Source organism: Euprymna scolopes, chromosome 21 (assembly GCF_053919585.1).
Source record: "Euprymna scolopes isolate OS-2025 chromosome 21, ASM5391958v1, whole genome shotgun sequence".
NCBI classification, from domain to species: Eukaryota; Metazoa; Mollusca; class Cephalopoda; order Sepiida; family Sepiolidae; genus Euprymna; species Euprymna scolopes.
In genome coordinates this window covers 92,577,487-92,603,009 of record NC_136502.1, presented here as the reverse complement: position 1 = coordinate 92,603,009, position 25,523 = coordinate 92,577,487, and the positions used below count along the sequence as shown (strand labels likewise).

Here is a 25,523-nt window from a genome sequence, read left to right as displayed (position 1 = left end):
TTTGTTTTTTTTAATCTGCTTAATTATGTTGTTAGCATTAATTTCCTCAATTGCTTTTAAAGTTGTAGGAGAGATCATGTGAAGATTTCCAACATATATAGTGGAAGTGGTGCTAGGGATCTGACATGCCAAGTTGTCAATTCATGTTGGTATCCACTTTAATACTGCTACCTCTTAAAATCTTTTTATCTTATTCATCAGGATAATATGAAAATGAAATCTATTCTATCTAGTTATACAATATATATGTCATAGTTTATGAATTTTTAAATACTTTAGTAATATACCTAACAGTTATTTTGTCTGATTTAGATAGCATTTAAGCTGACAAATCAAGCTCTCTTTCTGATTAACCAATTTATATTTGCTACTGTTGTACCATGTTATTGACTATATAACGATACACTTTGCTACAATTTATATTAAAGATTATTTAGCCTGGCCCTGACGATTACTAATATGGAACCTTTTTAAATCTGCAAAAAATGTTAAAACGATGGAAATGATTACTCATGTTTTGTTGTAATGTTAACATTAAGCTATATTTATTTTGAAATTAATTTCTTTGAATCAATTGATGCCAAATTTAAGGTTTTTAACATAAACTACTTCTATTGTAAACTAGCAGTTCAGCCAGTCTTTGCTCAGGCCCTATGTACTGTTCATAAGTTTATGTGCACATATATATATATATGTATAATTAAAGTTTGACTCGTATCAAGATAACCTACATATAAATTTCAAGTGTTTAGACCCAAAATTGGCGGAGGAGTTTGGTAGAGTCTGTAAAGGTCAACTCTTTCAACTTCGACCTTTTGGCAGCCAAAATTTCGCCCAAAAACTGATTAAAAAGCTTGCATGTCTGAATAACCTTTGTGTAAAATTTCAAATGTTCAGACCCAAAATTAGCTGAATAGTTTGCTAGTGACCGCAAAGGTAAAATCTTTTGAACTTTGACCCCTTGGCAGTCAAATTTTCAGCCAAAAACTGATTAAAAAGTTTGCCCTATGTTTGAATACACTTTATGTAAAATTTCAGATGTTTAAACCAAAAATTGGCTGAGTAATTTGGTAGAGACCGCAGAGGTAAAATTTTTAACATTTATTGTTTTGAGCTCAAATCAAAGTTTAATCCATGTTCAAGTAATCTACATATAAAGTTTTCAAGTGTCTAGACCCAAAATTAGAGGAGGCGTTTGGTAGAGATTTCAAAGGCAAATCGTTGAACTTTGACCCCTTGACAGCCAAATTTCTGGCCGAAAGCCGATAAAATTTTTTTTTTCCCAAATCTCCATACCGTAGACTGAAAATTGACGTTTGGTAGTACATACACACACAGACAATTTCACTTTTATAGATATATGTAGATATTTGTATTGTTTTTAATTCTTAATAACAATTTAAACTTTTTTTTTTTTTTTTTTTTTCTCCAGGATGTTGGAACCAAAAGAGAAGGAAAAAAGGGAGGAGAAACAATATCCAGGAATTACCTCTCCAATTAGTTTGGAGGGGCCTAAGAGTAGTGACCAAGAACTTTCACAGAAGTTAGAGTTGGCCCTCAGACCATTTGGTGTTTTTGAAACAGAAGAGGAACTTGCTCATCGGTATGTATATGCATTTGCTGATTTAAAAAAAAAAAAAAAAAAAAAAAAATTATCCTAGGTTTTTATTGGTGATTGTTTATTTATATTAAGTCTCAGAACTAAATAAAGCATTAACGAGTTCATGGTTTAGAATGGAAGAAGTGGTGGGGCTATATATGATAGATTTAAAAGCTGAGTCTGATAATCCATGGATTAATAATCAAAAGTTTAAAACTATTTGGGTTTAGATGAACTTTCTTCATATTTATTTTCTTTACGCTTTTTATTTGATTTATCTTTTCTCTTTCTATATGTACACACACACATACACACATATATATATATATATATATATATATACACACACACACACACACAATAACTTCTGGACATTTCATGTGTCAAGACATTCTTATTTTTTGTTTATGTAAAAATACTTATCTGTTGTGGCTGCTATTAGCCAGAAATACTTTGACCGAAATGACTTCAGTTTTTTTTTTTTTTTTTTTTTTTTTTTTTTTTTAAGAGCAATTTGTTTATTTTGAAAAACATTTCTTTTAAGAGAAAATTTTACACAACCAAGTTGTAACTGCTATGCATTGGTTATTTATGATGTATTGTTCTTTTTATGGAAAAATCTAGATTGGTATTTTGATGTTGTTTATATTTTTTTTTTTTTTTTTTTATGCATCATGAACGCAGGACATTTACCAAGTACCCCTAACTTTAAACCATAAATAATTGAGTAATTTTTATTTGATAGTTTCTTAGTTTACAAGTATTTTTTTTTCTTTCCATGCCTGTGTCACTAGGTGCACAATAAAATGTAGCATAAACTGAATAAGTATTGTTATTTGTCTAATGGTTGACTCCAAGTTGTTTTTTGTTTTCTCCCTTTCAAATTGTCTCAATCAGCTTTTCTTTGTTTCGTTTTAACAAAACAGAGGTAAACAGTTTAAATCATATTAGAAAACATAAAAACTATCATAGAAATATATTTTATCTCTCCCTTAGATCTCACAAATTAAGGGGCTACATCATGGGGCTAATATATATATATGAGATACATAAATGTGTTTAAATTGAAGGTTTTTTTCCCCCTCTCCTTAATTTACCTATTAACTATGTTATCTTTCTTGTGGTCTCTTGGTCTTGCTGCATTCCAAGATATTTAATCTGGAGTATTCGGCTAAGTGCTGTTACTTGAGGTAAAATCACTTGGAGGAAGTGCTCCATTAATTCAATAGGTAGCCATGTTGAAGAGATTTTATTTGGGCATCAAATACTGTTATTTTGGATATTTGTTCACGGTTTATTTGTAGGAGGGAAGTTATCCTTATACCACATTGTCCTGACAAAACTCCTGTACCGAGACCCCCCCCCCCAAAAAAAAATAGAGAATAGTGCCTAATGGGCATTCAAGTCCCCCCTCCCTTTTTGTTTCATTTTACTTCAAAGTTCTCAAGTCAAGGGTCCCTTTCCTGAGGCTTACACTTGATCTCTACATGAGATACATAAATATTTGACTATTCCGTTAATAGATTTCTGCATATAGTGTCTATGAAATAAGGTAATAAACAAGGAACCAGCTACGTAGATATATGTAACGCACACAAAAAAGTAAATTTTTAGAATTAATCTTATTTAGGTCAACTCAAGTATACTAACATTGACTGAGGTGTATTTGTATGTATCTGGTTTTAATGTTTTGTAAAACTTATACAATGTAGGGAACAATTTGATTTGTATATAAATGTTTCCACATACCTCAATCATATATCAATCTTTCCATGTTATGCAAAATGTCTAAAATACATAATTTTTCTGGATGAGCCCATCCTCAATGAAAATATTATATAGGATCGATATGTAGAGAAACAAACAAAAAAAAGAAACGAAAATTAATGCTGTATGTACTTTTTTTTCTCCAGCCTTGTTGGCTAACTTATGATCGCTCAAGATGGTTTCATCAAAGAAAAATTGATGCTTTCTGCATTTTAAACATGAAGTCAATCATGAAGAGATGCATGATTGAGGTAGTCTAAAACACTTGCATGTAAATAACAATTTTTTAGTGAATTTTTGAAAATTTGTTCCCTACATTTACTGTGGTTTACATAATATTACTATATTACAACTATAGTTCTACACTATAAAACTATTACAAAGACCTTTTGTATTTTAATTTATATTTAAAATTGAAATATATATATTTAATATTTTGAAGAAATATTTGTATTCTAATTCAATTTTAGTTTTGATAGTTTTTTTTTTTTTTTTTTCAAAATTCTGATACAAATTAACCTAAATAACATGTGAAATATTTTTAAAAGCTGTGGTTTATGACTGTGGTCCAAAATTATCAACTGTGCATATCAAAAGATGATTAACATTCTTGCAATGAAAATTAATTTTATTAGAATTTTTTTTTTTTCAAATTATTACCTATTGAAATGTTTAATATTCAATTCATTTTGCTTGCTTTATTGTAAGCCTGAATTTTATGGTCAGAGTATCTCTGCTAGAAATGAGCCGTGTACATACATTTTTTTTTTATCAACCTATTCACTTAGGTGTAGGTTTATTTTGTCGGTTTAACCCCCCCCCCTTTTTTTTTTTTTTTTTTTTACACAATACTTTTCAATTTTAAAACTATGCAATGGGGCTTTGGTTTGCTATATAAGTTTAATACTCACCCTCCTTCTACTCCAAACTTTGAACACTTGTAAATAGGATTATTTTAGCTAATGATCAGTTAAAAAAAATTAGCATTAGTAGCCTGAAAATCTCTAAAGTCTTGTACTAATTCTGTCTTATAGCGTTGAGGAGAAACTCCTCGTTTGTACCATCTTCATTATAGGATGCTTGTCTGTTGCTAGTTATACTTTCCAGCAAGATTGGTATTATATCAGTGTGGAGCATTTTGTTCATTACACCTGAATTTCCTTTAAATGGTCACTCATCTAAAAACTTTGTTCTATGTTAACTTCTGTAACGTTTATCAAAATAATTTAGCTATGTTTAAATTTAATGTTATATTATTGCTATTTGGTTGATTTACAGGTTTTGTTTGGTTGACTTGATTCCCTACTTTGGTCCATTGATTTGTGTACATTAATCTAAAATCAAATTCCATTTAAAGTTGCAATATAAATTCAACTGCATTAGTTTCCTTATTTCAAATTTAAATTGCAAAATGTTTCTTTACAATCACGTCTTCATGAAAAAGTGTTGTATTATTTTTAAAATCCTCCATATTTGTCTATCTAATAAACTGGAGAGATAAAGTGGACATTATGTTGATATTTGTGTATGCAACGGACTTATTTTTCACATGTTTGGTTCAAATTCAATCTGTCAATTTTATTTTCAAAATTCAAAAAATGTTTTAATAAATTGAAATTAAAAAAAATTTTTTTTTTTTTTTATCGAATGGCTGAGTGTACAACTATTGTAATATCTAGATAAACAATTGTTTTAAAAAAATGCCTTCATGATACGATTATTTAAAGAAACGGCAAAAATGATTTGTTTGGAAATTCCAGATTCACAAGTTGAAAAAAAAAAAATGTATCTAAAAGATTTCTTTTCTTTTCAATTTTCAGTATGGAAGTTCTCAGTAAAATTAATAATTTAGTGCGAGAATGGATTAAAGATGTTAGCCGACAGAAGGTATGTGTTTTAACCATCTTTTCTTTGTTTTTTACAGGGGGGGGGGTGTAATCTATACCGTTACAGACTTTGCGTTTGGTTACAAGTTGTAATCTATTGTTTACTTTTGCATTAATAATGTTGAAAGATGTATACTACCCCTCCCCGCTCCAGTTAATGGTTAAACAGCAACTTGTGTTCTGCCTTAAAAGCTTCATTTTTGCAAGATTGATGTTACATTGGGTGGAGATAGATATATATATATATATATATATATATAAGTAGATGCTAGTCTAGCGGCACTGATGAGTTGTGATACAACGAAACAGGACTATGCCGATGACTACAAATATTTTAAGTCACCCGCTACTTGATTGGCTGAAAAATGCGACGCTCGCTCTTTGTTTATAAACAAGCGGTTAGAGCATTGTAAAAGTGGTGGACAAATGTTTGTTTAAATAGACATTTGGCAAGATAATTTACGGGCGCCGCTCCCGTGGGTCGATTGGTAGAATTGCTGACTGTCAACACGGTGGTTCTACGTTCAATCCTCGGCTTGAGAGAGGTGCTAGTCTAGTGGCACTGAGGAGTTGTGATGCAATGAAACAGGACTGTATGTCGATGACTACAAATATATATACATATATATATATATGATTTAGTTTATCGGACATTATAAGGTTTGCAATTTCTACTCGTTTTGTTAATTGGATACACATTATTATTAATCTGTTGTGTATTTTTCTCGTAAACCTGTACAGCAAATAGTAATTTTAACCGAGAAGATACAGCAGATGAAATTAGCATTATTGTCTAAATTCTGGCAAGAGAGGAGATTAATTATGTGAAAATAGATTATTACTAGACATCTCTGTTCACTCTTGAAACAATGGATACCTCCTGTAAGGGTGCCTATGTTAATACCTTTGTAAAGCAAAGGTTGCACAATCTTTAACCATGCCATTCCTGAACCAGCATTGCTTTGGTCTGGTAGTAAGATGACTGGAAGTGATGCCGGAATAAGCACTTGGTATCATCAAATGATCACCCATTTAATACTGACCAGACTCCATATTGCTTACCTAGGTTAATATTTTAAATTTCATATATTTATGATAGATCATAAGAGTATTTCAGGTTTTACAAAGTAGCACATGTATTGCCCAATGACAAAATTTAATGAACTTTGCAATGTTCTTGTAGGTGATGTCTTCGCACAAGGATCAAAGTGTAGTATCTGTTCCGGCAGATACTGCAAGCAAAGACCATATGTGGGGGTAACCCCACATATAAGACCTTGGTCAATGTAGGGGAAACCCTTCATAACAATTGTCACTATCCAGCTCCCCTACTCCCCGGGGAGCTGGTCTCCATTTCCCCTTCACTCCTCACATTAAAAATCGGCCTTGTGCCTAATTTGCTCGGTGGGGGAGCAAATAAATACCCTGAAGGTATAATGCAATGTTGTATATATTCAATACTCGTATATAATATCTTAACTAATAGGACATCTTGTTAAATCTGAAAAGTATAGACCCAACAAATGTTTGGAGATCCTTTGATAAATTCGGGATTCTTTCTTCAAGAATAGAAGTTCACACAGTTATAGAGTCTGACCAGTTTTTTCTATTTGTGATGACAAATATAATGGTTGTAAAGTGAACTGTGGATTGGATTTACTTTTGTCAATTTTGTAACTGTCACTTCCTCATTTTATATTTTAGTTCTCACATTCCATGAGCAATGTTTGACAACTCAGTCTATCCATCTCATTCCCCTTTATCATCACACATTTTCTTTATATTAGAAATGGTAACTCATTAAAAAAAAAAAAATCCTAAAACGAATAAATATTGTTTAAAAAAAAAAGAATTGCTGACCAATAGAATGAAGACGGATATTTTAATGTATCTATTCAATTTATTCATTTACTGATGAAAATCCTATTTTAATCAGAAATATAACTGCCAATTGCTTAGATCTTTATTAAAATATGTACACCTTCAAACAATGAAAATGCTATTTCAAATAGATATGTGATCAAACAAAACACCTAGATATTAATTGAAACATTTAAAAACCTTATCTTTACTAAAAATTCTACAAATTACAATTTTACCCCTTTTTTTCTTTTTTTTCTTTTTTTGCAGAATAACATTCCTGAAAACAAAATTGCTACATTTGGTGGCAAAGTTTTCACATTTGGGTCGTATAGACTAGGAGTTCACACAAAAGGTTTGTTGGCTTTATTTCGATTTAAAAACGTCTTTTTCTTGTAGCTTGATTGATGATTTAAGGTTCATTGTGGAATTTGAATTTTTTTTTTTTAATTGTTGACAAACCGAAATCTGTATTTCTTTTTTTTCCTAAACTAGGTGCTGATATTGACACATTATGCATAGCACCAAGGCACATAGAACGGACAGACTTTTTCACCTCGTTTGGGGAACTCTTGAAACAGCAACGAGAGGTTAAAGACTTACGAGTAAGTTTTTTTTTTTTTTTTTTTTTTTTTTTTTGTCAGCACATTGTTGTGGATTTATAATATGGTTTATGAATGTAAAGAAAACTAAAAAATAGAAAATTTTTGATAGTAAAACTATTTCAGGAAATTTTTTGCACTTCATTATAATAGCGAAAACCAAAAATTTTTTGGCACTTCATTATAATAGCCAAAAACCAGAAATTTTTGGCACTTCATTATAATAGTGAAAACCAAACATTTTTAGCGCTTCATTATAATAGTGAAAACCAAACATTTTTGGCGCTTCATTATATATAGTGAAAACTAAAATTTTTTTGCACTTCATTATAATATCGAAAACCAAAAAAATTTTTGCACTTCATTATAATAGCGAAAACCAAAAAAATTTTGCACTTCATTATAATAGCGAAAACCAAAATATTGAATTTCAAGTAAAACTAACGGTATCTTAATTGTCATGTTGCAATAATGAGCATATCCAAAAATTATGAAAAATAAGGTAGAAAATTAATTACTTGTATTAAGTTTTCAAAGATAATTTAGTGAAAATTGAGTTTTGCTAAATTGGCCTAAAATATTTACCTCCCTTGTTCCAGTAAACATTTTTTTTTTTTTATAGCAAAATTCAGTTACCATAATTAATTTTTAACCTTATTTTTCATAATTATTTGATAGGTTCATTAGTATGACAGTTAAGTAGATACTGTAGCAGAAACAAATAGAACTCTTTTTCTTGTGCGTCAGTGCCTCCCCTGACAGTGCGATATGGCACATACTGACCAATCAGAGATGAAGTATCTAACACTTTATAAATAATTACGAAAATTATTGGCTAATATGATGTCACATTTATAGGTGAAAAATATTTGGTACTCCAGTATATTCCTCAAGACATTTCATTGTTGCATTACCTCCCCTGTTTTCTAGACTGATAGATTCGGAGTCCCCGATGAAACATCTTCCAATAGAATATATTATTATGTATTATAATATTTTATATGAAAATAAGTGGAACAGTGTGAACAATTCTTACTTTTATTTAATGTGTTATATTTATTTCTTGTAACTGTTAACTTTATGTGAAACAATCTTAAAAGTAAAACATTTTTTTTACAGAAAAATATATGGCAAACTATAATACAAATACTACTACTAATAATTTGTCTTAGAATGTGCAATTTTTTCACTTAAATTATCTGTTGGAAGATGTTTTGTCAAGGAATGTCAAATCTATCACCATCTACAAAACAGGGGAAGTAATTCAATAATGAAATGTCTTGAGAAATATGCCAGAATGCCAAATATTTTTCATTTAATTGTAAATTTAATTTACAGTATTCCTTTTGAGGCAAATCTTGTTTACAGAATTATTGTCTGTGTAAATGTATGATTTCAATATGCAAAAAATGTTTTAATTAAATATAAATTTTAATTTTAGGCAGTGGAGGAAGCTTATGTACCAGTTTTAAAGATGGTTTTTGATGGTATTGAGGTAAGGCGAACAAAGTTTTTTTAAAATTTTTTTTATTTTAATGCTACCACAATATCGGTCTGAAAGTGAAATAATTTATGAAATTTGATATTTAAATAAACTTAACAAAACTTAAGCTTTTTTTGTACACTTTTACATTTTTATTAAGAAAAACAAAAAAAAACATTGAATCTAAATTCATTTTATCCATTTACAAACTGTTTTTAAGATGAAATATGTATTTTTTTGGTTTCTTTTCTCAGCTTGATATGTTATTTTCCCGTCTTGCTTTGCCACAAATTCCTGATGATGTTAACCTACGAGATGAATCTTTGCTTAAAAACCTTCACCAAAAATGTGTTCGTAGCTTGAATGGTAAATTTCTTGTTTTCTTTTTTCTCTTCAAAATGTACTTTACAGAATAACCCTTCCTCTCTCTGAAGTATGATTTTTTTTTTTACTGACTGAATCCTTTACCCTGCTCATCATGTTCAACACAAAGGCATGTGTGTAAATAGTGTTTATACAAGACTATACTGAAGCTGAATGAATCCATGTTTGTTGTTTGATTATTTTACCACCTAGATTGTAGTGTTTGTAGACAATATAAACCTTCATGTAAACTAGCTGACTCTTTTTAACTTGTATGTTATCAGTAACTTAGAAATAAACAGATTATTTTTTAGTTAGGATGGAAGAATGTCTTAACAGGTATGCCCATTTTATGAGATCCAAATAGAATAAATACTGGTAGTGGTTGCAATCCGATGATTCATGAGTATTACTGATTTATAAATCAGTTACCTGATCTTTTCACCTCCATCTTTTGGAGGCTATTCACATTAAAACCTGTACATCTTATATAAACAAAGGGAAATTGTGCTTGTGTTATTCAACACACATCATTGATTTCTTTGAAGGAAACCCTTCAATGTAACTTTTAACATTTCCACTTGTCCCTGTATTGCTATGGAAAATAATCCCCTCCCTCCCCTATCAAGACCTTTTCATCCAAAATGCTAAGTTTCTCTCCTCAATATGAAAAATAGAACTGTATTATAAAATGAAAAGTCTGTTAGAAAATAAGTGAATTGATGAAATGTCCTTTTGCTAAGTAATATGCAAATTAATCTTATGATATTGAGCGCATACTCATCTGTATATTTAAAAGCTCTTCTATTTCGAATATCAGTTTGGCATTTTTAATCTCACTAACAGTGCAATAGATGGGACAAATTTATTGTATAACTATTTAATTATAATATTTGTATTAAAAAAAATAAGATAAAAAATTCTATTGTGCGTCTTCATTTGAAGTTATTTTTTATTTTTCCAGGATGTCGAGTTACTGATGAGATATTACACTTGGTGCCAAATAAAGAAGCTTTTAGGATGACACTCCGAGCTATCAAACTGTGGGCCAAAAGTAAGTATAATTTTTATTCCATTTGAAAGGGGCTATTTTTGTTTAAACTAGAACAGATATTCTTAGGATATAGTTTAACACGTAAAATTTGGTGCTTGTGTAGAATAGTGGATTTTGAAACTAACACATTTCAGGTGAAAATATTGCATGCCGTATCAAAATTAGTATAAATTGGGAAAAATGATCCAGTAGAAGATTTGCTAGGTTTATTTATTTTCAGGGAAGTGGGGGGGGGGGATATCATAATACGAATGGTTGAAGATTTTTCATGTTTAATGAGGGATTTCAAGATAAGCAAGGGAGATAATTGAGCGTGTCGTAAAATTCCCATTTTAAACTGGTGAAAATTGTAATGTTTTTTTTCTGTAATCAAATAATCAGTTCAATTTTTTTTTTTTTTTTTTTTTTTCTGAGATCTATTTCAAATTTTTTCTGCAAAGGCATGAGATGTTTGAGATACTTGTTACAAAAAAAAAGATGACGTGATATCTAGTGGTGTACTAATCTTGTATAATTCTGATGTACACAAGAGCTGCCTTGAGAATTTTATAAATGATAATGAAGGGTGAAGTAAGCTTTCCTTTGATCTTCTATTACATAAATCTTCAACGTCAGTTTGTGTGTTCATATGTCTGCTAAAAACTTTTGTCAGCCACATCAGACCAGGTCGAAACCGGTACCATCTGAAAGGGCAATGTCTCTGACGCATATGCGAAATTAGGAAAAATTGATACTGTGATAGTAGACTGGATCATTTCTTGCAAGGTGGGTCACTTTTTGTGATGCTATTTTCGCAAGTCATGTACACGAACTGAAACTGAAAGCATATTTGAAAATGTTATTTCGCAGGGTCATGACATAAGTTGTGGTCCGATGGGCAAAAGCATTTACCAGTAACGTTTTTCCCTTTCATGTTTCAGGTTCAAGTCTGCATAGTGTGGTTAATTTTTTTTTTTTTTTTTTTTTTTTTTTTTTTGCACACGGGCACTCGCTTCTATTTTGATTGAAAGAACTTTTGATTAATTTTTTATCTTAGATGTGGGGGGAAGGGTTCCAGCGCATGAGCAACAAAATTGCTTCTCTTTATATACCTGCTGAAATATCTGGTAGGGAAGTTGTTACTTATTTAAAAAAAATTTATTTAAATTTTTTATTTATTTTGGCATAATTTCAGCTAGATTCTCAGGAATTCTCGTCAAGTATAAATCGGGCGAGACCGGCAATCATCGGTTTAAGCAGAGTGTTGTTCAAATGTTGAAACGCTAAATCGACTTTTAAATTTTTATTCTTTTTATATTTTTGTATGTAATGTTTTTAGTATTTTTTCGGTGATGTTAAAGGGTTGGAAGTTTTTTTTTTTTTTTTTTTCTGATTATTTTTTTTTAATTCATTGGCTAGGTGTTTGATTCGCCAGTGAAAGTGCTATTGAAATGGAAGCAGATGATTTTGAATTGGAAGACTGTGAATAAACAAAAAAGCTAACAAATTTAATTTCAAACTTGCCAAAAAGAAAATGTCAGGCACGGCAATCAATCTATGAATATTACAAAAAGAAATGAAACAATCATACAGACTGGAAGAACTTTCTGAGAGAAATTTGCTATGAGTATTTGCTGAGGAATCCCCAGCAGATCAGAGGCTCAGGGCACACAGTCGAAATAGATGAGTCTCTCTTCAACCAAAGGAAACACAACTTAGGGAGAATCCTCAAACTGTTCTGGGTCTTAAGCGGCTATGACATCACCAACAAGAAGGTTTTTTTTTGGGGGGGGGGGGTAACCGTACCCATGCCGAAGCCCTCCTTCCAATAATAAATATATTCTACTGGGGACTACAGTTGTATCCGACTGATCAAGGGCCTGTAATAAAGTAGGAGGAGAAAGATTCTACTGCCTGACATTTGTAGACTCCATGACGAAGGCAACAACAAACCACGTCGAGGATGTGGAAGGAAGCAAAACGGCGAAACACGCAAGAATACGGGACGAAACGGAAGCATCTGGATGCATATTTACTTGAATTTATGTGAACACAAAAATTCAGAAACGATCCTTTTGTCGCCATCATAAATCATATTTCCAAACGCTATCCGGTTGGGAAGCTTCCTTCCATTTCCTCTACCCCGTCTCCTCCCTCTTTGCCGTCGATGGCCGTGCAACAGTCGACTGAAGTAAAGATTCCTAAGGAAATATCCTCATCTCTAGAAAGTTCTTCCACTGACAATGAACAGCCGTAAAAAAAAAAGAAAAAAGTTTTCTTGAAAAAACTAAATTTTTTCCTGTACTTTCTAACAATTTAACCTTTTCGTAAACATATTTTTCATATTTTCTTAAAATTATAAAAATTTCTGAAAAAAAAAAAAAAAAAAAAAAACTTGTACTTACATCTAACAATTTACGGTTAAAAAAGTATTTTCTTGAAGAAAAAAAATTTTTTTTTTTTTTTTTTTTTTTTTTTTGTTGATAAATAATTTTCAAAAAAAATGAAAGTAAATAAAAATATTTTCAGGCACTTTAAAGTAGGTGTTTGTTTGTTTTGAAATTAATCTGCATCTGTTAAAATGCTCAGCTTAAATCGATGATTGTTGGTCTCACCCGATCCATGCTTGATAGCAATTCCCAAGAATCTGGGTCAAATTATGAAGAGTACCTTAGAACTTTCAACTTTTTAACAAAAAAAATAAATTATTTAAAATGAAGCCATTTTCAGAAAATAATTCATCTGAGGAAAGGAGGATTTAGATAGTTAAGATAATCTGTTATCTTTTCTTTCTTTTTTAATTTTAATTATTAAATTTAATAAATTAGATTAGTCCTCAATATAAGTGTTGTGTAAATTTGAATTTGCAAGTTTTAGAAGTCAAAACAATGCTTGTGTGTATGTATTTATGTATTTATATATATATATATATATATATATATATATATATATATATATATATATTATACACGCATGTAGATTTGATTTTTTTTTTTTTTAAACAGTAATACGGTTAACCTAGCATCTTCATCTTGATCGTATTTCTTAGGAAATCGCTCATATTTTTATTTGGACGTAAACAAATATTATTTATTTAAAAAATAATATATATACACATGCACATACAACCTGAAAAAGGCTGAAAAAAACCCTACATTTTTTTGATCTTTTGGATGGATGTAAATTAGTCTAGGAATTTATATTTTTAAAACTTTAATGACTTTGTTTTGCCTAAAAGAGAATGACTTTGTTTTGCCTAAAAGAGAATGGTTTTATCTGAATTTTTATTTATTTCATTACATACATTAGTTTGGAAGGCAAGATTCCATTTGTTTAGTCTGAATACACAAGGCAGAAAATACAATTTTCTTTTATATAATAGTTAAGTCTAATTTATGACCATGTATAATATGATGTTTACCTTTTTTCTTTTCAGAACGCTGTATCTATTCAAATTCCCTTGGATTTTTAGGTGGTGTATCGTGGGCCATGCTGGTTGCCCGTGTATGTCAGCTTTATCCCAATGCTGCACCAGCTGTTCTTGTCCAAAAGTTTTTTCTGGTCTTTTCTAAATGGTTGGTATTTTTATTTATTTTTATTTTAATCTTAATGATCTGCATCTATTAACAGATTTGATACATCATTGAATTTTGTTTTGTAGAACAAATGATTTTTATTCAGTAAATATAGAATGTCTCAAAAAAAATGTACTCGTACTTTAAATGTTTATCAGCATTGTCTGGATAATAATGATTATCAATTTGAACATTTGCAAATATGATTCTTCAATTCCATTTGTCTTCTATATTCGAAGCTAATCCATTTTACTCTGTTTATAAAGGTTCTATTGTTATTTGAAATGTGAGTACATTAAAAAGAAATTTGAGACCACCTGTATTTATAAATTTATTTAGTCTTTTAAATTAAGATGGATTATCAAATAAAAAACATAGTAAAAAAAAAAAAAGAATTGAGATACTTTCACATACTTTCTTACAACTGTGACTCATACATTGAATTATCTACTAATTATCCTTTATTGCAATCAATATCTTAAAATATAATTAAAAAGAAATAATTACAATAATCCCCCAGAATGGATTTTTTTAATTTTATTTATTTATTTTTTTGTGTAAATAAGTCCATCATTTTAAATAGTTGAAAAGAAAAACGTATTTTGTAACCTTTTTATAATTTGAAAGAAATTTGAAACTATTTTCAAACTGTCAAATAAAATCATTTAAAATATTTGAAGCTTAGCAAATCCTTATGATTTTGACAGCTAGTTATATCCAATAATTTTATAGAGATTAAAACAAGTATAATTTTATAACAATTTAGTTCAGTTAAACAATATTATAAAAGATATATTTTAAAATCCACCTGGCAATGCTGAATACTAGTATTTAACAGGCTTGGATAAAAGAATCAACATTCAAAATAATTTGCACTTATAAAACTTATTAATGATAATCAAGATTTGATAATTAAAAAAAATGCTTTAGTGTTAAAAGCGTGTTCAGTTTAGTAAATCATTCTAAGATCTTTCATCTATATTTTATATTTGGAGTAATGAATTTTTTTGTTCATGAAATATTTAAGAACAGAATGCATAGTTTACACGGTTATATTCAATTGCATACAGTTCTATTCATTTTCACCTGTTCTTGTTGGATCACCAAAGTTGAGCAATGGTGAGCCTGGTTAGTACTTACAAGGGTCGTTTTAAAAATAAAGCTGACTTTTTTATTTAACAAAAAAAAAAAAAATTGAACAGCTACAAGGATGGGAGTAGTATCATTAAAACGAATGACCATGTGTATGCCAGAATTTGCTTTTCTACATAGTCGTCACCATTTTCATTGCATTTTTGCCAGGAATTCCCTGATATATCTCTGCTTCTGATACATGTCCATGCCAGGGGTTGCTTTAAGTGTCAATATCTGCAACAGATGAAATTTTCAGGTCATGAATTCAGAAGTTCAGTCATCATAATAATGCAATTTACAACCCATTCAGGTAAAAAAAAAAAAAAAAAAATAGGAAACTTTACTTTTCGAATGCTCCTCTTAGATAAGTGACCATTTAGGAATACTAAGTGATGTATGTAAAACTTGGTTCTAGTGACCTCACAAAAGTCTGCTACCAATCTGCAAATACAACAGTCCTGGCTGATATGATCTGTTCCAACCAGACATGAGTTGATGATGACAGATCTATTTAAGACAATCATTCCACTTCAAATCTACCTTCAGTAGATATTTTAAATGAATTTCTTCATTTGCTGGAATTTTTTTCCACACTTGTTCAAAATTGTTAAACTGTTCATGTTTTTGTCTTTTTAGCCCCCTTTTTTTTTAAAGATATTTAATTAAAACTAACTGTAATTGTCTTTTGTGTTTAGGAGTTGGCCTCAGCCAGTGCTATTAAAGAGTTTAGATCAAGAAAATAGATTAGGCTTTACAGTATGGGATCCCAGGGTAAGTATTTGATTTTCAACTTGTCTTAATTTCTCTGATTTTTAAGACTTGATATCATTCAACTTATGGAAAGAAAAAAAGCTGTAACTTGTGAAATATTCTTTAAAAAAAAAAAAAAATTGACTTCTTCAGAATTTCTCCTATATTAAAAGCAAAAATAAAGAAAAAGTTTTTTCTTTTTATCTAATTTGCTCTTGACCCTAAATTAATGAATATTACAGCATTTTTTGATAAATTAGAATATGTAAGGTTTGTTAATATATTTTTGGTAGTTTGAGTTTTAGCTAAAAATTTAGTCTTGCATTAAAAGTAATGTTTTGGATCATTGTTTTTTTTTTAGAATTCTTATCAATTATCAGATTTATAATTTTTGAATTATTTTTTTATAAAACAAATTCTAGTTTTGCATATTGGTAAGCAATAATATATTTATATAAAATTTTTTGTTATGAATTATCAAATTAGTGAATGTAGAAAGATTGTTAAAATGAATTTTTTTTTGTAATTTTTAGGTGAATCATGCTGACAGATATCATCTGATGCCCATTATTACCCCAGCCTATCCGCAACAGAATTCTACGTTTAACGTAACGCAATCCACCAAAGCCATCATGATGGAAGAATTTAAGGAAGGTGAGGAAAAACAAAAATTAATCCATATTACTAAAGCACAAATTAGTGGGAGTGGGTTGGTGTAGGGTTTAAAATCTAATTTTTGTGCTAATTTCAAATTTTTCTGAACTTCAAAGCCAGTTTATACAAGTCTTCCACTCAGAATACAAACTTTTTAAACATTTGAACAATAATTATAGGAATAACAGACATTTTAGCAATTAAGTCCAGATAAAATTTGTAAAAGAAAACTTGATAATCCTTTTGCCGTTAGACTAGTTCATTTGACAGCTAACAGATGGCTTTCAATCTCTTTGTTTACATTGCATCCACTTGTGGTAGTCTCCCTTTTGAGATTTTATTTTGCTAAAATTTAATCCTATGATGACTTCACAAGCAAATTCAAGTGGCCACCATGATATTAAACGTACATGCTAATCTGTTTCTATCAAAGTTCTATTACTTTGTTTTAACATTGTTGGGTGGGTTTAGCTAAATAAGTGTGTGTGTGTAAAAGAGGTAAACGGATGTTTTCGTTTTAAAAAAATTCTTTATAGAATAGTTTTTTTTCAATTTGGTACACATTATGCACCATAAGAGTCATTGATAAAATCCTTTACTTATATGAGCTGATAAAAGATTTTTCTTTTGATATTTGAGACTTTGCATCTAATAATACCTCCAACTCGTTTTTTTTTTTTTTTTTTTCTTTTCTTTGTTTTTGTCTGGTAGTTTTAAGATGTGATAGTTTTGGTTTTACTGAATATATTTAATAAATGTAGCTTCTTGTCTGGTCTTTCTCCAGTTTAAATGTTTTTTCAATTTTTTTAATGATCACGAATTTCCTGTATTTCCTGTTGTCAGAGACAATCTGGTATCTACCTCTATTTAGACATTTTATTTTATAGTTGAGCCTTTTGGAATGTTTATTCATAAATTTCTCTAATATGGTTTTATAACATAGGCAAACATGGTTTTTTTTTTTTTTTTTTTTTTTTGTCAACAAAATCTTTTATGTTGGGGTATTCAACTATATAAGTCTAAACCCCAACATAAGAGATTTTGTCTTTCGCATTTTTAATTTTTGAATAATTTTCTTTTTTTTTTTTTTTTTTTTTTTTTTTTTTTTTTTTTTTTTTTCAATTGTCTTGTAGGTTTAGAAGTTGTTTCTAGAATATTGGAAGGTAAAGAGGATTGGTGCAAATTGTTTGAACCTGCACCATTTTTCCAAAAATATAAGTAAGTAAACTTTTATTCATTCTATTTCATGAAATGGTATTCATTTTTTTTTCTTTAATTTTTATAAAGAAATTAAGTGAAGGCATTAAATTTATAATTTACTTTTTTAATTGCTGTGGAAAAAAAAAACACTGGTTATCTTGACTAAGTATAATTTTAATAAGTCTGTAATTAACAGATTAATGCTTATGAACATTTGATCTATGAAGAAATTTTATTCTGATGTTTCTAATGTATTTTCATTTTTACAGACATTACATCGTAGTTATAGCTCGTGCAGAGGAAGAAGTTCATTATTTGGAGTGGTAAGTAACATTTTGAGGAATTTTTCAAAATTCTAATTTTGTTTTGTATCTTAATCCTTCTCAATTAAAGAATTGTTTATTTTTTAACGTCAAACACTGGTAATAACTTTGATTGTTTTATTTAGTCTGGAAGAAGACTGTATTCATTTTATTGATTGAAAAATGAGCAAATGAAAATTGCCTCCAGGTTTCAAAAACAAAAACTGCCTATACGCATTTGTAATAAAATAAATAAACATGCAATGTCAATAGTCAAATAGACTAAATACTTAGAAATGATATTCAACATAAAATTTAACTTTAAATTTCATTTTGACCTTCTGAAAACAAAAAAAAAAAAACCCAAAAAAACCTAAAGCTTTAAAAATCCTAAGTAGTACAAAAATAAATTGGGGAGCAGAATGTAAGATAATACTAAGAATATATGAGGATCATTGCAAAAGTAATGCCTCCTATTTTTTATTCTGCCCGAATCGATCGATCGGGGGGTGCAAAATGGCAGTATTATGATTGAACTAGACTTTCAGGTCATAAATGCATATCTTTCTGTTGCAGATATTGACTGTGTAAGACTCTAAGAAAGCAGTCCTTGTTATAAACATGCATCAGAAGCAGAGATGCAACATTTAATTCCAGGCAAAAATGTTTTAAGAATAGTAGTGACTATGAAGAAAAATATTCGGTAGCACACATGGTCACTCATTTTAACTATGCCATTCCCGTCTTTGTAGCTTTTCAACTTTTTGAGTTAAAAAAAAAAAAAGTAGGTTTTACTTTTGGAACAAGCCTCGTACAGTTAGCATACAAGTCTAAAACTTATGAATGTACCACCTATAGTGCCATGTGTAAATCTTGCAAATAAATTAAAGTATACAAATCTAAGATTTGTGATTTAGCTCAGGAGGCTCCCACACTTTATCTATGTAAAATTTATATAGGAAAACCAATGTAACTACCTTTAATATTAAGATGGGAAAAACTATCACCCATTAAACATTAAAGGCCAAACAACTTAACATAAAAAAGTATCATACTTAATACATGTGAATATATAGTAATAAGCAAACAGCATAAAAGTACTAGCACAAATAAAGATTTCTGCAAGTATAGCTACCGTCACAATAACCAAGATGCCTTCATGTAGCATTAGAAGTGTATGCTGTATTTTCGTGGACATCGGCAATATTACATACCTAATGTGCTTCAACAAGTCATATCTTTTTTATTTGTTCAATTTTTAAAAGAATTACATTGATGAAAAGAGAATAGAATTAGCATTCCAATCATGTTAATTTATTTTTCTTTTATGCGTTCAATGTTTTTATGCTCCAAATTAAAAATTAATAAAACGGTAAAAAATGATAACAAAATGGGAAACAGTTTTTTCAATGTTTACATTTTATACGTTTGGATACATATGCGTGGGTTAAATTTTATTGGATATGGCTGACATTTTACAGCCTATATAAACATAGGCCATCCCTACTGGTGTTTTGATTTTTTTTTTTTTTTTTTTTTTTTTTTTTACGATCACAGGAAGAAGTTACGACCGAACAAAGTTGACGAAGAATATTTCAAAATTGATAAGATAAATTGGCATATATCAATTTTCATAGATAAGTTTCAGAATTATTTTCACGTATAATATGTAAATATTTGATAATTAATTGCACAGAATTTTCTTTAAAATGTTATCTTTTATAGAAATCAAATCCGCTTACAGAAAAATGGTCGCTAACCGCGTCATGCGCTGAGCTTACTAAAGTATTCTCTTAAAAATAGAAAACTGTCTTACTAGACTAGTCATTTTTTATTCTGAGTTCGTGAATTAAAAAAAATTATCAAGTTTTTCAAATTTGATTTCCAAACAATACTATTTTGTTGTTTTTAACGCTTTTAGTACACATGCACTAAAAGCGTTAAAAAACCACAATGTACTTAAGTACATGCGTTTAACTTATTTGTACTTAAGGTAGAATTGTTTTTTAGTGGTCAAAAAAAAAAAAAAAATTTTTTTTAAATATAACAAATAAAAAGGTATTTGTGCACTTATGCTACCATGCTGAAATAATGTTATTTAGAAACCCATTCTTAACATGGAGAAGGAAGGGTGTTTTTTTAACTATTCTGTACTTTCACCTAACAATTAAAGATATTGTGAAACTTGAATTTATTTTTAACTCCTTGTCATTTTTTCGAACCTGTAAAAAAACCTGTTTGTTTTTTTTTTTAACTGAGGATATCTAAATAATAATAATAATAATTAGGCGGTTCGATAAAGAATTTCATTGTGATGCATTTTGTAAATTTTTATCTTGTTTCCACCTTAACATTTTTCTTTAAAATGGGTACCTTTTAAAAGTTTTTGTGTATGCTGAAAACGAATATTGCATTTAAATTTTCCGCAAATAGGTAGCTTTCCGGATATTAAACAATGTCATTTCTTATGTTATTGCTGGTGGCCATCTTGGTATGCGCGTTTGTGCATAGTTTCTCGGGGTTGCGTTTGTGTGCTTGCGCATACCAAGATTGCCAGCAGTGATAACATAAGAAATGACATTGCTTAATATCCGGAAAACTACTTATTTGCAGAAAATTTAATGCGATATTCGTTTTCAGCATACCCTAAAACCTAAAAAAGTAATAATTTTAATTGTTAAGGTAGAAACAAGGTAAAATTTACCATTTTATTTCTTTGTTTACATAATTCAATTTTCAGTAAAACAACAGAATAGAAATGACAAGTTACCATCAACTGGTGAATATATAATTGTTGCTTATCAGGATGAAAGTTACATCGAGGATTCATGTAGAGTACGAGTTATGGTTGCATCTCAGAAAATATGGGGATATTTTGGGCCAGATAGAGGATTTACAAAATTGAAAATTGGACTGGTTTCAAAATGTATAAGTTCTGGTCGACTATGGGAATTTCCATCTTTTTACAGAAATCCAAAATCTATATGAAAATTTTTTTTTTCTTTTAGGGGAGTAGTAAATACCGGCCATGAATGCTCTTTAGGTATTCAATGGCTACAGCCAAGATTAAGCTCTTCTATAGTGAAGAGGCAGGAAAATGCTTATTCTCAATAAAGCTCTATTTAAATACCACTATAATACTTAGTTTTGTTCATGAATAGACACCCACTGTATGATACCATGCGCCAGTTTAAAAAAAAAATTGAAATTTGTACATTTGAATTTATAATTCATGGCTTATGGTAAAGAGATACATCAGATTTGACTGCATAATCAGAATGAGCACACAATTTTACATAAGACTTGCAAGTTTCATGAGAATAACTTGAAAAATAAATGGTGGGGAAATTACTGAATTTCTTGAAATGTTGAGGTCCGTAATTTAGCCCACTTTTTCTAAAGAAAAATATCCACGAAAAAGCATAAATTTTGACACTTAAAATTCTCATAACTTTTGAACTACTTATGATATTTGCATAATTCAAACGGTTTTAAGCATCTTTTACATAGCTCTTTTCATGCAAGTTGATAAAATAACAATTATCTAAAAAGAAAAAATCAACTTGTAATGCTACTTCATGGTTAGTCTCCAAACCATATATAGATTTAACATTGACGTAGCACAAAAAAAATATATATATAATTAACATCTTCATCAGCATCTGACGAACACCATCTTTATTTTTGTTTCTTTTCTCCCCGTTAAAAAAACGACCCTGGTGTCTAACTCTGTCCCGTCGGAAGGCAGTATAAACAGGAAACGATCATATATCTTTTATACAGATAAGTCCCAAAAACAAAAACATCTTGAATGTAATAGAGAGCAGGCATCAACAAACCAGACAGCTTAATAATGCTTCTATTTACACAGCTGAATTAGAAATCCTAAAAATTACCTTGGGCTTAAGGAAAACAAAATATACAAACTTGTCTGACTTCACAATTGAGAGAGGAATCCTAAATCATCTTTGCACACATTAAATATTTGAAAGGTGATACTGTCTGATAGGTCCTGGCAGTTATAGTCCTGGCCTGGCTTCCCAGCTATGAAAGAAATCCAAAGGTTGATAAACTTGCAAAAGAAGCAACTGAAACGAAAATAACAACTCTTAAACTTCCTTATATTGTTAAACTAAAAACATAAATATGTCAAACGGTATATGATTTGTTTACAAACAAGAAATTTATATGAATATCAACAATTGGAAGAGAAAGCAACGAACTGTTACTTAACTGAAGACAGGAGATAGTATTAAGCAACAGGACATGCACATCTCACACACACATATATATATATATATATATATATATATATATATATAATATATGTGTATATATACTAGCATTTCAGCCCGGCATTGCCCTGGTGTTTGGAGGTGTATGTTGAGCAAAAAAGAAAAAAGCGGTCAATGTTTTTAACTTTGACCCCTATTATGACCCCTTAACATTTGTTTAGGGCTCAATCAAGTTATTAAGTTAGATATATGTCCAAGAGATCAATATCTAAAATTTCAAGTGTTTAGACCCTAAATTGTAGGAGTTTGGTAGAGTTCTCAAAGGTCAAATCGTCTAACTTTGATCCCTTAATCGCCAAATTTCTGCCCGAAAATCAATCGCATCAATTTTCCCAAATCTCAGTACCCTGTATATCAAATTTCGAATCTGTAGGATTTCAATTGACAGTTATTGTGTAGGGAAATGTACATATACACACACGCACAGACACTTTCGCTTTTATAAATATATATATACATATATTTATATATATGGCATCAAAAATGGAAGCTATAGCGATAAACTAAAAATCCAATATTCTAAGCAACTCTAAAAAAAAAAAAAAATATCCTGTAAGAAATACATTATATACCAAAGATTGTTCAAAAATGTGCCTCTCAAATAATAGATTAGCTGAAAAAAATTCACTTTCAATTCCTTACAGGACAGCCAAATATACAGTTAAATAATTTTGCAGAATTTATTAAATGACTATTTTGTGGATACATTGTGATAGAAAATCAACTGTAGAATTAGTATGCTGTAAACCAAACTATTTGGAGAACACCGTGTTTGTCACCCCCCCCCCTCTCTCCCAACGACAACTGCTATATTTTTCTAAAATATTTTGAATAAAAAAATTTTCTTAATTATTTGAATGATTTTTCTTTTTAGGCATGGTTACATTGAGTCTAAAATCCGTCTTCTTGTGGGCAACCTGGAGAGAAATGTGTACATAAAATTAGCTCATGTCAATCCAGAAGCTTTCAAACCACTTCACAAGTAAGTATTACAGATCATTGGTTGACAAGATGAGCAGCAAATCACAATGCTTGATAAGTTACTTCTTGCCAGGCCTTACAAAATGAGCACTGGTTAACGAATGATGCAATATCCAAATTTTATTGCACTAGTTTTAATCATCCAAAAGCACCAATCAAACTAATATGATAAACTCTGGTGCTACCAGATCAGGCCGTCTATTGGCGTCCTGAGATGAAATGCACCTACATCGATTTTCTGTTTTGTTTTCTATTCTCTTCTGTAAAACTTAATTATGTTCTGCAAAAATACCCCCCCCCCTTTTTTTTTTTTTTTTTTTTTTTTTTTTTTTTTTTTTTTTTTAGTCCTTTCCTACTTCCCAACCCACACAGACTGTCCCCCTGCAGAGAGTAAAAGCCTTTTAGCCTTTTAAAGGGGCCACCTGTTGGTCGTAATGACTTGGAAAAGGATCCTGGTGGCTGAGCAACTGATATCTAGGGAAATTAAAGATATCAGTTGCAACACTCCACTTTGGCCTCGTACAAGGCTAGACGGGTGGTCGGAGGGGCCCGATCCGCTCAATCGGCTAGTTACGTCAAGCTCTAACACATCTACTTTTCTATCAACTTCCTCTAAACCGTAACAAATACAGTTCTATCTACCCTGTACCACTATAAACTATATACATATTTTCCCCTCTTTTCCATGTGTTAGAAGGCGGTGGCTAGGGTCAAATGTGCCAAATGATTAAAGTCATGGCATGGCTGTATAGTGCCGGAAGTTACCACAAATGACTTGGATTGTGTAACTAAAGGATTATGAGTGCTCATTGCTCCCATTTGGAACATGTATACTGTTTATGTAGCCCTGGCATGACAAGGCCAATGGGTTTCCCCCTTAACATGCCCCAATATTGGACTCCGAGGTGGGTGGGGAGCATAAACAATGAATTTAAAATATATATATATGTATGGCGAATTATAAAAAAAAAAGCGCCAACATGTCAACTCGGATAGTTCAGATACTGAACTACATCAAACATCCTCAAAATTTATTGTATTGGAATCCACCGAAGAAACAAAAATAACTGACTTATCACCGTTTATTATACATAAAATTATATCGGCATATATTACCCCCAAAAATGTAAAAACTTTAAAAAATAAAACCCTACTGGTGGAAATGGAAAAAGAAAAACATGCCGCTTTTCTCCTAGGAATGAAAACTTTCCACGGCATAAATATCAAAACTTATCCGCACAAGAATCTGAATACATCCAAAGGTGTAGTAAAATTGAAAGACCTATCAATGTGCACTACTGAAGAGATAACAAAAGAACTTAAAAACCAAGGAGTAATAAACGTTAAAAGAATTACAATAAAAGAATCGGACTATACATACGAACACTTACATTATGCAGTTCGATAAACCCACTATCCCAAAAGAAATCAAAATTGGGTTCAACGTTGAAAAAGTTGAACCCTTTATACCAAACCCACTTTGGTGCTTTAACTGCGTGAAGTTTGGGCACCATGAGGATGCATGTAGGGGATGAGAAGATGTGGCCAGAGAGATCCAGACCACACTGTCAATAACTGCAATCTCGATTGCAAATGTGCAAATTGTGGAGAAAACCATCCTGCTTATGCTAGAGCATGCAGAATATGGAAGAAGGAAAAGGAAGTAGTGTCAATAAAACATACCAAAAACATCTCCTTCCTCGAAGCCAGGAAAATAGTAGATGGATACATGAAGGAAAAGATGTACTCTCAAGTAACCTCAAGTTGTATATCATCCAACATCACTAACCAAGACTCCAAATACGAAATACTAATAAACAAATTGCTACAATTGGGACCAAACCACTGGCCCAAATTTATAAATGAAATCAAACCAAACATATCAAAAATTAATCATCCCATTAAATCATCAACTAATGTTACCAATAAAACAAATTCTCAACCAAAATCAGAACATTCAAAAAAACAAAGTCGATCAAAAGAAAGATCGCAAAAATCACCAGTACATCATGCAGATGCTGAAAAAGACGAAACTAAG

At 30.3% G+C, this 25,523-nt stretch overlaps 1 protein-coding gene across 4 annotated transcripts in view; it reads left to right on the top strand.

Annotated features, from left to right (window-relative positions):
• LOC145242577 (poly(A) polymerase beta-like) overlaps window positions 1-25,523 on the top strand; it is a 72,937-nt gene that overhangs the window by 20,940 nt on the left and 26,474 nt on the right. For all 4 annotated transcript variants that reach the window (XM_080105671.1, XM_080105669.1, XM_080105670.1 and 1 more), the window contains exons 2-14: window positions 1,433-1,603; window positions 5,188-5,254; window positions 7,384-7,468; window positions 7,609-7,718; window positions 9,157-9,210; window positions 9,453-9,564; window positions 10,526-10,615; window positions 14,031-14,169; window positions 15,999-16,074; window positions 16,587-16,707; window positions 17,841-17,925; window positions 18,177-18,230; window positions 23,379-23,486. In XM_080105671.1, coding sequence (XP_079961797.1) covers window positions 1,434-1,603; window positions 5,188-5,254; window positions 7,384-7,468; window positions 7,609-7,718; window positions 9,157-9,210; window positions 9,453-9,564; window positions 10,526-10,615; window positions 14,031-14,169; window positions 15,999-16,074; window positions 16,587-16,707; window positions 17,841-17,925; window positions 18,177-18,230; window positions 23,379-23,486 — 1,271 coding nt within the window. In that variant the 5' untranslated portion in view covers window position 1,433. The remainder of the gene's footprint in view (window positions 1-1,432; window positions 1,604-5,187; window positions 5,255-7,383; window positions 7,469-7,608; window positions 7,719-9,156; window positions 9,211-9,452; window positions 9,565-10,525; window positions 10,616-14,030; window positions 14,170-15,998; window positions 16,075-16,586; window positions 16,708-17,840; window positions 17,926-18,176; window positions 18,231-23,378; window positions 23,487-25,523) is intronic.